The 15,188-nt window shown below is 50.5% G+C and overlaps 1 protein-coding gene across 21 annotated transcripts in view; it reads right to left on the bottom strand.

The window, feature by feature from the left end:
- Positions 1-15,188, bottom strand: part of Zmynd8 (zinc finger MYND-type containing 8) — a 98,496-nt gene that overhangs the window by 17,966 nt on the left and 65,342 nt on the right. For 14 of the 21 annotated variants that reach the window (XM_041670805.1, XM_041670818.1, XM_041670812.1 and 11 more), the window contains 4 exons: positions 14,280-14,420; positions 8,735-8,884; positions 5,470-5,976; positions 538-939 (listed from right to left, as the gene is read on the bottom strand). In XM_041670805.1, coding sequence (XP_041526739.1) covers positions 538-939; positions 5,470-5,976; positions 8,735-8,884; positions 14,280-14,420 — 1,200 coding nt within the window. The remainder of the gene's footprint in view (positions 1-537; positions 940-5,469; positions 5,977-8,734; positions 8,885-14,279; positions 14,421-15,188) is intronic. The other 7 variants (XM_041670819.1, XM_041670824.1, XM_041670823.1 and 4 more) reach the window with 1 other exon arrangement.

The following is a 15,188-nucleotide window of genomic DNA, read 5'->3' as shown; positions in this document are numbered from 1 at the left end:
AATAAGACACAGACAGACCTCTAAAGCATGCTGATGGGTGGGAGGGGAGAAAAAAAAAAATCAAGAATGGTACCATTTTTTCTTTAAAAAAAAAGGAAAAGAAAGTAATATTTAATGGTATAATAGTATATGATATAAAAACGTATGTATATGCATGCACTGGGAAAGGATTTTCACAATTACTCATGATAGTCACAGAAGGGTGAGCAATGACATGGACAGTGAATGGGCCCACGTTTAGCATTTAAAGTTCTACATGCGTATTCTGTCCCTCCGTAAGGAGGAGACTTGTGTATCGTTTATAAAATGGAAAAATAAACATCTGAAATGAAACAAAAATCCAAGTAAATAGTAAATAGCAAGCCAGGTTTTTTTTAAAAATAATAATAATAATAATAATACCATATGAGATGGCTAAGGCCCGCAATGACCATGGCACACAGGAATCAGGGGAAAAAAATTAAATGGGTGGTTTGTCTCCTGTTGATGTGGCAAAAAGGGGGTGGGCGCCACAGAGAACAGAAGGGGGCGAGGTACCTTTCACAGCCTGTCTGGTCTGATATCTTGTCCCCTGGGAAGAATGAGGTTGCTGCTGCTGGCTCTGTTGTTGGTTCTGCTGCTGCTGCTGCTGTTGCTGCTGCTGCTGGCGTTGTATCTTCTGCATATGCCACCTTTGGGAGGACGTTTGAAACTTACTTGATGAGTTCCACACGACCCGCTGCACGGCCGGGGCAGTCTCCTTCGGTAACAGCGGCCTCTGCTTCTTCACTGGGCTTCCTGTGACGGCGGTGGCTGGTGCTGTGACTGTGACGGCCGACAATGTGCTGGTGGTGGCGGCCACTGTGACACCAGCCGCGGGGGCTTGGGTGGCTGAGCGGGTGAGCACTGGCGTCTCTGGGGGAGACTGGTTGCCAGCTGCCGTAGACTGTGGCGGTTTACCTATAGGCGCGGCCAGGCAGGCATGGAAACAAGCAGAAACTGGATTGGACTTATGAGCAGGGACTTCCCGCCATTAGCCAGTTCTGGGTCAAACCCAGTATAGGCAGACAACTGAAGGAATTCTGAAGGCCCCTTGGAGGCCCAAGGACAAGCACAGCCTCCCTCAGATCAAGGCGTGGTAAGTCTTCTAGGGGAAGAAAAGAGGGCAAGACCCAGCCCCCTTTGGAGCAATAACCATTGGTACAACTGTGGACGACAGGGAGAGCCCAGCCCAGGAGCAGTCCACCAGAGAAACCCTTGGGCTAGAAAGCTAACAGGGCGTGGGCTCCAAGACTAGATGGCCCTAGATTGTCAACTGTAAAAAAACACCTAATCTACTTTCATGCTAGACAAAGTCTCTGGGAGAGACATTTGACATTGGAATTCAGGGCTGGAGAGATGGCTCAGAGGTTAAAAGCACCGGCTGCTCTTCCAGGTCCTGAGTTCAATTCCCAGCAACCACATGGTGGCTCACAGCCATCTATAATGAGAATGTATATAAGCATACATGAAAGGAATGTTGTATACATAATAAATAAATCTTTAAAAAAAATGGAATTCAGCCCCAGGCCTGAAAACTTTCCCTCAACACATTCAGCCTGAACTTAAAGCCCACTTTCAGCTTGCATTGAGCTGTTTCTGCCATGGCCCTCCATGGGTAGCACACAATACTAGATTTCCTATCCTGTAATGACTATTGACTTGACTAAGTTTAAGCTTAAACAGATTTTTTTGAAGAGCTGCTTTAAAAGCATTATGTCAGGGGCTATGGATGCAGCTCGCGGTGGGACACCAACCATCTGTGTTCACCTGGACTTAATGACATATGTCAGGAGGTGGACAAAGACCGGGAGCAGGATGGGAGGGTCAGCACAATGGGAAGTCAGTGGAGAAGCTTCTGGAAAATGGGTCAGGGCTAGGGTTCTGAGCTGATTTACGAAGGGGACCCAGCAATTGCAGAGGTGTCAGCTTGTACTCCACCCCACCCAGGGTGCTCAGAAAACACACAACTAAGGTGGGGGGATTGCCATCATAGCCCACACGCCTTGGCATTTCGTGAGGACGAAGCTTGTCCTTTTAGGCTCAGATCACCCCGAAAAACACGTAGGTTATTCCAGACAGGACCTAGAGCAGGCTTTCGGGTTCTCTGAGGAGACGGTTTCCTGTCTGGTGAGCACCGAGCTCCTCTGAAGACCAGCATTCAGTCAAGCTGGTGAGGAAGCGCGGGGTCCGTCTGGCCCTCTTGGCTGACCTGACAGACACCACACACAGCTCGTCTGCCCTAGGTCCAGAAGCAACTCTGAACTTGGCCAGATGTAGTGCCCAGCAAGAGATCCAACATGAAGAAACTGCTACCTGTGGCGGACTGTGTTTCTGCCAGAGACATAAATGGTTTTTTTTTTTTTTTGGGGGGGGGGGAGGTTTCAAGACAGGGTTTCTCTGTGGCTTTGGAGCCTGTCCTGGAACTAGCTCTGTAGACCAGATTGGTCTCGAACTCACAGAGATCCGCCTGCCTCTGCCTCCCGAGTGCTGGGATTAAAGGCGTGCGCCACCATCGCCCGGCCATAAATGTTTTTATCACTGCTACTAGCTAGCCTGGCTCACTTTTATGGGCTCAAAAAAAAAAAAAAAAAAAAAGTCAGCTCTTCTCTCAGGACAGGGGTTTTAGAGGTGCATCTACTCTCTTCCCAAAGGAAAACTGTAGCAGAGACAAGAGCATGCTCTGGGAGAGTTTCCTCAGGCTATGGCTTGAGGCTATCAAGAGTACAGAAATTTCCTCAAGGGAACAAATTTCAGGAATTTCTTCAATAGTTTCTTCAATGGGGAGAATCCGGGTGTTTGGGGTGGGGTGATTAGATAGCTGTGGGGAATTTGTTTGTCCAAGAGAGCCCAGAGTGCGGACTGCTCACTCTAAAGAAATGCAGATTGCCTAGTTGCCCCTTTAAATGAAAGAGCCAGAGGTCAGAGCTTTGCATTTAGGGACAAACTAAAGGCCCTGTGAGGATGAAAATGCCCTCAGTGGTGGGTAGTCAGGGAGTTCCCAGTGGTGAGCACTGGGTCTTCATCTGCCTCTGCACCAAGTCCAGGGTGGAAGAGTGGCTGCGGTCCACGAAGCTCTTCACTTCAGGACCAGAACACGGCTGTAGACTCACTGGTAGAGCCGCCTCCGACAAAGAGGATCCACCTTACATCTGTCGAGCGTGGGGCACCGTGGGGACTCTGGTTTACAGAAGTAAGTTTTGCCTCAAGTCTTAGAAAGCTGTTCTGATAGTGTTGTAGCCTAGAACTGCCATTATCGGTCTTCTACCATACACTAAGGGTTTTCTGGGTCTACAGAAGTTTCCCTTAGCAGGGCGGTGGTGGCACACACCTTTACTCCCAGCACTCTGGAGGCAGAGGCAGGAGGATCTCTGTGAGTTTGAGACCAGCCTGGTTTACAAGAGCTAGTTCCAGGACAGGCACCAAAAACTACAGAGAAACCTTGTCTCTAAAACTCAAAAACAAACAAACAAACAAAAAACAAAAGTTTCCCTTAGACATCAAAACCAGGAATAGTTCTGCTAGAATGATTTTGATCTTTTAAAAGTATGAACTCTCTTAGAAACTATGCTTCCCTTTTTGCTTTTTCACTGCTAGGAAGCTCACAACCAAAATGGAAATTCTTGTTTAGTTTAAGACAGGAGCCAAGGGTGACCTTGAACTCCTAATTCTCCTGCCTCTACCTCCAAGTGCTGGGATTAAAAGTTTGTATCACCAGGCCTACATTAGTACGTATTTGCATATAAAACCTTTCCCCAAAGCCAGGGCAGAAGGCAAGTCAATCAAAAGGTGTATTTCGGGGCTGGAAAGATGACTCAGTGGGTAACGACACTTGCCACCATGAATAATGACATAAGTTGGTCTCTGACTGACACACACACACACACACACACACAAGCCTCTTTCAAAAAGAATGGGAGATTCTCCAGGTCACAGAGCACAGTCCTCACATGAGGAGGCTACGCCTACTGAGCAGTAACCGGTATGCTCCACCTCCTTCCCACCCCAGATAGACTTCCGAGGGCTTCAACAGGCCTAAGCATTAGCTCGAGCAGGCTCTGCCTTCTCCATCTTGCTCCTCCCCATCAAAGGTATCTCATTCTCCCTTCCTCGCTCAGCCTCGAACTCACAGATCTGCCTGCCTCTGCCTTCCAAGTGCTGGGATTAAAGGCGTGCGCCACCACTACTGGGCTCTCTCTTCTTTGGTCAATAAATCTGTCTTGATTAAGAGCTGAGGTTCCAAGCTGCCCAGTTGGGCACCCCACAGAGAAAAGGTTCTGGGGCACAGCAAGACAACAGGGGCCACCAGGCTACAAGAATGTGGGGAAATACAGATTCATACTTTGCTCCTGGGTTACGATGAGAAATTGGCTCCTGTCAGAAACTAAGCACAGTCTAAAATGACACCTAGCTAGCTGTTCCTTAACAAGGACACCCAGCTTGGTGGCTACCCTGTAAGGTGTACTTAAGTGATGTCATTCTGGGCCCTGGCTAAATGCTGTTGTTGGGAGTGTTCTGGCCACCCACCTGCCCAGCCAAAACCTTGCTGTTGCTCAAGCCCTTCTGGAGAGGTTGCCAGCATGCAGACAGCAGAGGGTGCTTGCCTATGGTGCTCATCACAATAGCAACAAGCCAGAAAATATTCAGGCTACGGTTCTCAGGCCGGAAGATTTTGCCCACTAGGAAAAGGCATGTTTGATGGGCAAGTGCTCCTGCCATCTAGTGGCTAAAGGCCAGAGTTGCACCTAGACCACTTCCAGTGCAAAAAAACAAAGAATTACTGTGAATCCCAGAGCTTGGGTACAGAGAACAGACTGTCCAGTGGGTGCCAGCTAAGGTCTCTTCCATTTTCAATGCCCCAAGGAGCCTTGGTACCATGACTAACGGATTCCTCTCCTAAGAAGAAAATACACATGCAGGCCACGAGAAGAGGGAAATATGAATCTAGATCTTTCTACTGAGAGCCTTGACCGCTAAGCCCAACCCAAATGTCTGATGCATGTAACTCAGACAGGTTCCGAGGCCATGGGTTCAGGCACCAGCACCTTTAAAATCGGGCTTAGTGGCCTGTCACATAGGGTGGGGGGTGGGGGGGTAGAGGCAGAAGAATCCAAAGCTCAAGGTCATCCTTGGCTATATAATTCAAGGTCAAATTGAACTATATGCGGCTTAGATGAACTTCACAAGAAGCAGCTCCCAGCGACAGTGGACTCTTGTGTTGAGGATGGAGCAGACCCACGTGCAGGTTGTGCATGGCTCCGGCTGTACCAGCTGGGGACCGGGATACTTCCTGCCACACTGGGCTTCACAACCACGCAAACTCAAAGTGTAATATATAATAGTTCAATGGTAGAGCACTCGCCCACCACACACAAGGTCCTGAGTTCGATCCTCACACACCAACAAACACTGAACAAAAGTCACCATCTGGGGACTGTGTACGTGACTTACCATCCTGCTTAGGTGATGGTACCTTGGACTCCTTCTTGTTTTTGCGACCCTCCCGCCCAGAAGGATCTTCTCCTAAGTCTATGACAAGTTCACTCTCGGAGTCGGAGTCCAAGCCCAAATGCACTGTGGGGGAATCCGTGTCGTCTTTCCCCTTCAGCTTGTCCTTTGTAGGGTGAGGCGAAGGCTTTGCCTTCTCTGAGTCCTTCTCAGGCTCAGGGCTGGCCTTGTCCTTGGCGGGTGCAGGCTCGGCCTTCTCACTGGCTGGCGAGTTACTCTTCGCTTCCTCTTTGACCTCCACCGGGTTTGCAGGTTTGGGCTTTTTTTTAACGGCAGGGGCCTCTTTGTCCACCCGACTCCCCTCTTTTTCCTCAGGGTCCTCCGGCTCATTCTTGGGCTTCTGTTCCTCGTCGCTGACGTACTCACTGTCGCTGCTCTCTGACTTTTCGGAGTCCTCTGAATCGCTGTGCTCCACGGCCGTGTAAACGTCCTCGGAGATCTCATTTATGCCTGAGGTAGAGAAGAAAACACAGCTGAGCCACGCCATAAAGACAGGGGTGAAACACGCACCCGCATTTCAAGTGGCAACACCATCTTGGTGGGGGCAACAAGGAAGAGGACTTGGGGGGTGACCAAGACCCAAAGAAAGTAAGGGGAGACAGAAGGATGGCCAGGTTTAAGTTCAGTCTGCAACTCTGTGCAGAGGCATGAGGGCCCAGAGACGCCAAGCATCTAGTCACAAAGAAAATCCACTGGGAAGCAAACAATCCCGGAATCCTGACCAAGCACTCCTATGAAGTGTGGACAGGCAAGCTTCTACCTGTGTCCAGGGCTCAAGAAGCTTAGAGCCTTAGTATGGTAGTGTGGCGGCCACGTGCTCAGCCCATGCTCAGCCCGTCTGCCCTCACACTTCCCATCTGGGCAGCACTGGCTTGCCTGTATGCACTGTCTTTTTGCCTTTTTTTAAAAAAATTAAACTTCTCTCCCCAGGTCACAAGGGAAGAATTTCCACATAGGCCTCAAGGTGGTGGCTTCTGTGCAAAGAGCACAGGAACCAGCCTTTCGGGGATGCTGGGATGTAAGGAGCAAGCAGCAGTTGGCAAGGGCACCTCTTAGTGGGGGCAGATCTCCAAATGACCGGGTGCCCAGCCCTCCAGCTGGTTCCCTGAGCTGCGCCAGAGCCTCAAGGGCTCATCTGAATGCATTGTCCCTTCCGCTCACAAAGGGGGCAAGAGGAAAGCACACCTGTGCATGTCTCCCAGCTAAGGAGACAGAATAGCAGCTGTCATGAAGACCTGATGCATGCTTCCAGCTCAGGCAGGAGGTAAATAAGGACAAATAAACCCAAAAGAATAAAAATCCAATCAATTCTTCATACCACCTTCACCCCAGTGCAATGGCCCAGTCTCTGCCATGATCTGTACACATCAAAGAAAAACTCGGAAGGACAAGGGCCATGCAGAGTCAGGACAAAGGTGGTGGTCAAGAGAATTGCTGGGGTGTGGTATCTGCCTCCCCCAGGGTCCAACAACCATGCAAACATGAGGTCTGGAATGATTGTACAGTCAGAGGCTTGTGCTACTGGCAGGCAAGCACTGGGGACAGGGGACAGGAGCTGTTAGCTATGGGACCTTGGGAAAATGAGCTGCTTTTAAGCCTCGGAGTTTTCATCTGTTAAGATGGAGCTGAGGATTATTATACAGCTCCCAGAATAACCCAGACACAGGGCTCAGCAGAGTGTGGTCGGTCCGGGAGGAGGTTGGTAAATGAAGGAGGGAAAAGGTTTTTTATAATTGTTTTTATTGCACTATACATCTTTCTCCCCTCCCCTCCCTTCAGGAGGAAAATTCTTGCTAGCAATGATCGAGCTTTATGGAAGGCTGCAGGCGACACCAGAATGGCTGACCACAGTCTCCACCTGTCAAATGTCCCAATGGGACAAGGACCCTAACAGGGAGAGCCATGCTGCTGGCAGGAAACACCTTAACAGGGACCCTCGTACCATCTCACTACTGAAACAGTGGTCCCCGAGAAACTGTCATTTCCCCAGTGACTTCATGAAGGTAAGGCGGATGCCTGGCACCAACTAGAGGGACTTGTGTATGGGAAAGGGATTTCACACCGTTCTGACAGCAGACCAGGATACCCCACAAGAGCTGAGACAATGATGGGTCACTAATGGGAAGATCATATCTTCATCAGGACTGCTTAGGCACGCAAACTTCTGGCCTTCTAGTTAAACCTAAATGTCCTATCTAGGATCTCTTTTATTTGTTCTTCTTCCCGGTGCAACCTCCCTTCTCTGCTTGTCACTATTACTCATTTCCTTAGAAGACAGGGGTCAGGTCTCTCAAGAGCCAGAGATTTGATCCTAAAAACCTAGAACTCAGTGATATCCCCAGACAATTCTAATTACAGCTCCCTTCTCACTGAAGGACCCAGGGCACCCACTGACACCAAAGACCCCACCTCAGGATGACCCTTGCTCCTGGGGCCTAGTATCCATCGCTCTTCCTCATTCCCCCCAGATTAATTCGCTACCTCAATCAGTATTCCAGAACATAAGCTATGTATATGAAGCCTGGCTTCCATGGAGTAGGCAAATCCCTGTAAAAGGATCGCTCCATTTAGAGGCTTCCGTATAGGGCAGGGCCCACCACCCAAGGTCCCCTCTTTGGGACAAGAAAGGAGGCCAGTCAACAAAAAAAATAGAGAGACTTCCAGAAGATGAGATGGGAGCCTGGCGGTGGTGGCGCACGCCTTTAATCCCAGCACTCGGGAGGCAGAGGCAGGCGGATCCCTGCGAGTTCGAGACCAGCCTGGTCTACAAGAGCTAGTTCCAGGACAGGCTCCAAAACCACAGAGAAACCCTGTCTCGAAAAAACAAAAAAAAAAAAAAAAAAGAAGAAGATGATGAGATGGGAGCGCACACCTGGAGGAGAGGGTTGGGCATTATAAGACTCATTCAAGAGCAATGTTGTGACATCACTGAGTTTGGGGGAAACGGGTACTTTCACATTTGCCCCTGAGGTTCCCGGGCTACCTCAGCCGGAGTTCCGAAGGCCCTCTTGGAAAACCGACTAGCAAATTTGAAATAATTCCGGCATAGAAATGCAGTGCATTCCAACTAGAAAAAAGACAGAGGCCCCGGCAGCTGGTGAGAGCGCAACAAGCCACGCCTTCTGTCCAGGTGCATCTCCGAGAGAGAATGGCGCCCACAGCGCAGGCAGGCAGCGGACGCACCAGCGCAGGCAGGCAGCGGACGCACCTAGTTGTGCTTTGCAGCTCTCAATGGTCTTGTCCAGGTTGAGCTGGAACCGGCTTCGAATCTGCCGCTTGGGAGAGATGAGAGGGACGGGGGCCGACTGCTGGAGCGACTCGCTGAGCTCCTTCAAGTCCATCTCGGCTTTGCTTCGATCTGGAAGACACCACCACATCCTCGTCAGAACAGGCACCAGGGGAACAGCAAGCATCACCAGCACTCAGGTGAGCAGGGTGGTAAGTGTGTTCTTATCATTCAACCACAACAGTATACCCAGCTGCCCAGAGACCAGGGCGCAGGCGCAGGGTAACAGGAAGCACATGGCAGGCTTATTTCCTCCCCCAGAACAATTTTTGAGTCTAATCCCAGCTTGGTGGTAACATTTGTGATCTCAGCTGCATAGAGAAAGCTGCTAACAATCTATCCAATCTCAAAACAAGAGGGAAACACCTGCCTGGACAGAGCATGGAGACAGCTTCCCTATAGTGAGAGGCATGGCGCCCCCAGAGGACACCGTGAGCATGGATCACTGCCGTTTTTCACTCCCAGGCCAGCTGAGGCTTGAACAACGACAGGAATTAGGGGACATGCCCTTTCCAGCACCCGAGGCAGGCGGAGAGAGGCAGAGGCTGGCTCTCGTGGTACTGACCTGGGCCAAAAGGTCTTCTCAAATAAGAACCGGAGTTCCTCGGCCTGATACTCAGTCCTGGTTATCTCAGCCAAGGGCTGGCTGTACAACCAGCTAGACCAGGTTTCTAAGGCCAGTGACTTTCACTGTTTGGATTGTTTCCTACTTCTCCAGCACTACGGAAGAGGAGAGGGGGAAGTGGAGGTGGCTGTGGAGGTTCAGAATAGAGGGAAGACCTGCAGGTGGAGCTCAAAGTCCTTCCTGGCCTGATCCCCACACCACCCCCTCGAGCTGATTCCAGACGTGGGTCAGAATCCCATCGGCGATAGAGCCACTTCCCGCTGGCTCTGCATTTCCTTCATGCTACCACAGGCTCAGGGCCTCAGCTGCTATTACAGGCCATCCAGAAGGAACCAGAGAGAGAGCTGGACAAGAAGGGCTGTCACAAGGCCTTCACTAGTTCCTCTTTGGTTCTGACCTGAGCCACCCTCTCCCCATAGAACAGCATTCTCTAACAACAGGCAGCTCCCAAAAGCCCCTACCAACAAGAAGCCCCAAACAGCTCCAATTCATCCATCACCCCAATGAAGGACCCACTCTGTGAGATGGTCCCCCCACATGAGACCACACATGCGTGCACACCTCAAGATCCCCCACCCCAAGGAAGGGAAGGAATGGAATATTCTCATAGCAAGTGCAGACGCCACCTTTGAACGGCAAGACAAGTGGCCCCGCAGGTCTGTGTGGGCACAGGTGTTCTTGAGAACATCCAGGATTAGCTGGAATCATCTGGAAGGGATTTGGAAGGAGCAAGTCCTGCCTGCAGGTCTCCCCTTGCTTTCTGGACCTAGCATCCATCTTTATGACCTCCTCTACACATGTTCTTAAGAGCACATACAGAAGGCATGCTTCAGGGGGCTTCCAGGAAGGGAGCGGTCATTTAATCTACCAGGAACGAAAAGGAAAACTACTTCCTGATACCCACCTTTGGCTCCAAGCATCTGAAGCATTACCTCAGGTGGCTCAGAGGAGGATCAGGGCCGTGTGGCCCTATCTTTGGCTCAATCTTCTCTGTGAGTTACAGGCAAGGAGACAGAGCTGGCTTGACAGTATAAAAGCTCTCCTTAACTTTACCCTGAGACAGGTGGGTTGTGAGTTCAAGGCCAGCCTTACCTACAAGGCAAACAGGGCAGCCTGGACTACTGTGTGAGCCTAAGTCTCAAAGACTAAACACTGTAATACTACAATGCAAAATACCCCTGGCATTTTACAAAATTAGGCTTCCCTGGCCAACAAATTATTATTATATTTATCCAAGCTATTATTTTTTTAATATTTATTTATTTATTTATTATGGATACAATATTCTGTTTGCATATATGCCTGCTAGAAGAGGACACCAGACCTCATTACAGATGGTTGTGAGCCACCATGTGGTTGCTGGGAAATCGAACTCGGGTCCTTTGGAAGAGCACGCAATGCTCTTAACCGCTGAGCCATCTCTCCAGCCCTATCCAAACTATTATTATTCATCTCGTGCATCAGGGCTGGGGGAGTCAGGCCTAAGATCAGGCTTCTGGGGACATAAGCCAAACAATCCGGGAGTGCTGGCTAGATTTGAACTCTCGCCTCTCCTTTGTGGGGAGAAAGCAGCAAGCAGTCTCTCTCATGGCAGGGAGGTCCACCTCTGCCCTTCTCTACCGGGAAGTAACTCCAACTCCCTGCTTGCTGCCAGCATTTTAAACATTTCAGACATAAAGACAGATCCAGCTATAAATGGAAACCAGGGAGGAAAAATAGCCAGTCTAGAGACAGAAAGGCCCTGTCTGCGAGGGAGCATGAAGCCTAGCAACTTCACAGGGCAACTTGGCAACTATCTCCAAATGTCAAGCCCACAAGGCCTGTGGATTTCCCTCCCGCGTGGGCAGCAATGTCTTCATCACAGCTATTGTCAGTATCAAACGGATAACAACCTCACATCTGTTCAGAAGGATGGAGGCTCCAGATTACCCACAACTAGGGTCAGGATAAACACATGCTAAAGCCAGCAGAGGCAGATTCCTATGCTGGCATCAACAGACAGCCTCTTCTAGGAAAGGAATCCAGGGGTACAGCCAAGGAAGTAGTATGTGGAAAAAGGGACAGGATGGGACCGTGAATACAGACATGCCACTGATGATAAAGGGCTCAGGAAAGTCACAGTGGTGGGGTGACTGCCCTACTGGTTCAGGGATAGTACGAACCCTAGCCCCAACCTCATCCCCAGTCAGGGACACCCACATTCTAGAGAACAAATATTGCCTCAGAACTGAGAGCCAAAGGTACAGACACATAGAGGGGATGCAAAACAGGGGACAGTGTCAACCAGGGGAAAGGGAAGGAGAAGAAGGTGCCAGCAGCGCTACAGACAAACACATAAGGCAGTGTCAAGAGTGCCAACCAGCTGGGCCGCTTCCCTCAGTGATGATGAGAACAAGCAGGAGGGTCAAAAGTTCAAGGCCTGCCTTGGTTTCAAGTCAGGCTGAGCTATATGAATACCTGTCTCAAAAAAACAAAACAAACAAAAGGCCCAGCAAAAGAACTCAACAGTCAAAGGCACCCGCCAACAAACCTAACAATCCACATTCTGGCCCTGGGACCTGAATGGTGGAGAGAACAATTCCCCAAGCTAGCCTGGACCTCCTCACGGGCATGGAAAAAGTGTATGAAATAGAAAAAAAGAGGGAGAGAGATACCCTTAATTTCAGCACTCAAGAAACAGAAGCGGGCAGAGGTCGAGGCCAGCCAAGGCCTCGAAAAGAAAAGAGACAGAAGTAAAATAATGCACTCCAAATTTGGAGTCAAACCCAGGCACTGCTGGCCTGCCTCACACTTCCCTAGTGTGGCTCTCTCCCTGAGCTCTTTTTAATAGAGGCCTGCTTTGTTGGACAATGATCTCACCATCAGCCTCCAGCACTCGGGACCACGTGTCACACGGGCAGACAACTAATACAGCACTGCCCTTCAACCTTCCCACCCACAGACCACAGACCGTGCTCTCCTGGATCCTCAGCAGAGCCTCGCTGTGAGATTGAGATTCCGCCCCAGGAACCCAGCCATGTACCCAATGTTCTCGCCCCCACAGGTTAAGATGAGACGTGTACCCCAGAAAGAGTTATGGGGGAAGATGGGACAGAAGTCATGGCTTCCCAGGAGACACCTTTGCACCACCCACCCATCAAGCCAAGCTTCAAAGACCCACGGTGTCGCTAGGATGCCCAGGGGCCTCCTGGTTCACAGAAGGAGCTGTTCTTGCCAGCATGACTGGCAGAGAGGAAATGTCACCGTGAGAACGCCTCTGCTCGGCGCTTCTGTTCAGAGCACGCAGGTGGGAGGCGGCCCTGAAAAAAGAAACCACATTTCCTAGAACAAATGTCCCGGAGACAGCAAGTGGCTCCCTTCTGAATCAAGTGAGGAGCCAGCTGGTGGTTCTGGGTGGAATCTTAGAAGGACCTTGACTGTCCCCCAGCCAGGCTGCAAATGGGTGACAAGGAGGATTGCCCCTGTCACCCCGGGAACCCACACCACCTATTCAGGTCTTTGTGCTACCCTCTGCAACAGCACTGCAGGTGGCATGTGCCTGGGGGGTGGGGGGTGCCATGAACTCACACAGTGCTGCACACAGGTGGCCTCCTTCCGCCCCAGGAAATGTTCTGTCCAAGTTCACTGGAGCATCACAAACCCCTGGAGATATTTCCTCTCAGTGCCCTCCTGCCCCCTTCTCTACCTTAACTGGTCCATACCTGCTCCAGGGGCAGAGGGCACTTGCTCCTTCTGAACACCCTAACCCCAGCTCTCAACCTCGAGATCCACCAGGGCTGTGGGTCTCTGCCATGGCCCTCAATAGGAATGGATACTTAGTTGCACCTCCAGCCTCCGACCACAAGGTGGCAGCATTCAATTACTCAGCAAAACATGGAAGCTAGAGGCCCACGTCAGACTATTTTATAGAGTCGTCCCCCCCCCCCCCCCCAAATCTCACGTTTTGCCCCTTGCTCCCTGGGATGTATGCTGGCCACCCTAAGTTATATAGAAAATTAACAGCAAGCTGGGACTACAGGGGTAAATCCAATCCTCCCCTCTCTTCCCCACTCTGTTTCATACACCACACCAACTGGAGCCAGGCCCAGTGGCACATGCCTATAATCAACACTTGAGTGGTAAAGACAGGAGTCTCTTGAGATCCAGGGCAGGCCTGAGCTAGGGCAAGTTCAAGGGCAGCTGCACTACACAGTCAAACCTTGTCCCAAAAAGCCAAGGAACTGCTCAGAGGTAGATCGCTCAGCTATCACGCACAAAGAACTAGGTCTGACCTCTAACAATGCAAAGAAATAAAACAGCCAATGGAAGGCCAGTGGGCATAAAAGCCAGTGATTCGGGAGGTAAAATTAACATTAAAAAGCCAAGGAGTCAGAGAGATGGCTCAGGGGTTAAGGGCAACAGATCCTGGTTGGGTTCCCAGCACTGACATGGCTACTTACAGCCATCTGTAACTCCAGCTCCAGGGGACCCTGATGCCTTCTGGCCTCTACAGGAACTGAGCTACCATACTCATAAAACCGTAAGTAGAAGAAGAATTAATGAAACTTATCAGAATACCTACCCAGAAATGGTAAGACTCACGAAACTTGGCGTCAGTCATGTGTATTTTAACAGGAGAAAACTGGTTTACACGGATCACTTGTAAAGACAGACCCAGGATAATTTGTGGCAAAACACCTTTGCATGCCAACAGGCCTCTCAGGAAAGCCTTCACCCTGTTCCTCCAGCTCACCCCTCGCCTCCGATTCACCGAAGCTTTTACACTTCAATGGCCAAGAACCACTCACAGGAGGGCAAAATGTAGAAGCAGTCACTGCCACCAAACACACACACGCCACTGACCCAGGTTCAGGTTCAGGATGCTCCCAGTGGTAGAGGTCTTGTCTGTCTTCGTCATGATGGGTGTCGGTGCTTGCGGAGAGAAAGGCTTCGGGCTGCCTGACAGACTCCCTGCTTGCCCCGTCTTTGTGGAGGCTGGGGAAGCTGGAAAAGCATGTCATGGTTAGAAGCCAGCTTCACAAACAGGTAAAGCAGCAGAGCTCACAGGTTCTGGGCTGAGGGCTGGAGAGAAGGCACAAGGTGTTCTTCAAGGGTGTCCTGGATAATAAGATCCAGTAGGGAGAATCACCATGAACTGCCAGCAAAGGGCTGTCAACAAACAACAGGGTGACTGAACCAGGCAGCCTATTAAACACAAAGCAGCTAAATTACCCCTGAAATGCCTTGGCCCATTCATGGGTATAAATCTCAGTGACCAGGGCAAGCCCCTCACCAAGACTACAGGTCAGGACCAGGCATTAGAGGGAGTTTGAGGGGATACCCAGCAGTCTACATGTGCCACTGGCCAAGCCCTAGGGAGTTCTAGCCCCTGGCTCAAGGTTTCTGAGGATGCACAAAAGAAAGTTGGGTACCAGATGACAGGAGGAAGAGGGGTATTGGCAAATTATCCTCTTCCTTGTGAGGCTCTTATTCCTACAGGAAGGACAGACCATGAACCAATGTCTGAGACTTTTAAACTTACTTTCAAATGGTTTCCTTCATTGGTCAAACAAGCAGAACAAAGGCCAAATGCTTTAGAGGGGTTAACAGCTTCCTAAGAAACCACCCAGTCACCCGGCAATGGTGGCACACGCCTTTAATCCCAGCACTTTTGAGAGGCAGAGGTGGGCGGATCTCTCTGTAAGACAGCCTGGTCTACAAGTGGGCTAGTTCCAGGACAGGCTTCAGAGAAACCTTCAGAGAAACCCTGTC

The sequence above is a fragment of the Microtus oregoni genome, unplaced genomic scaffold (genome assembly GCF_018167655.1).
Source record: "Microtus oregoni isolate MIOR12 unplaced genomic scaffold, Mior012 000020F_ref0000438, whole genome shotgun sequence".
Taxonomy (NCBI): domain Eukaryota; kingdom Metazoa; phylum Chordata; class Mammalia; order Rodentia; family Cricetidae; genus Microtus; species Microtus oregoni.
This window is presented reverse-complemented; position numbering and strand designations above follow the sequence as displayed.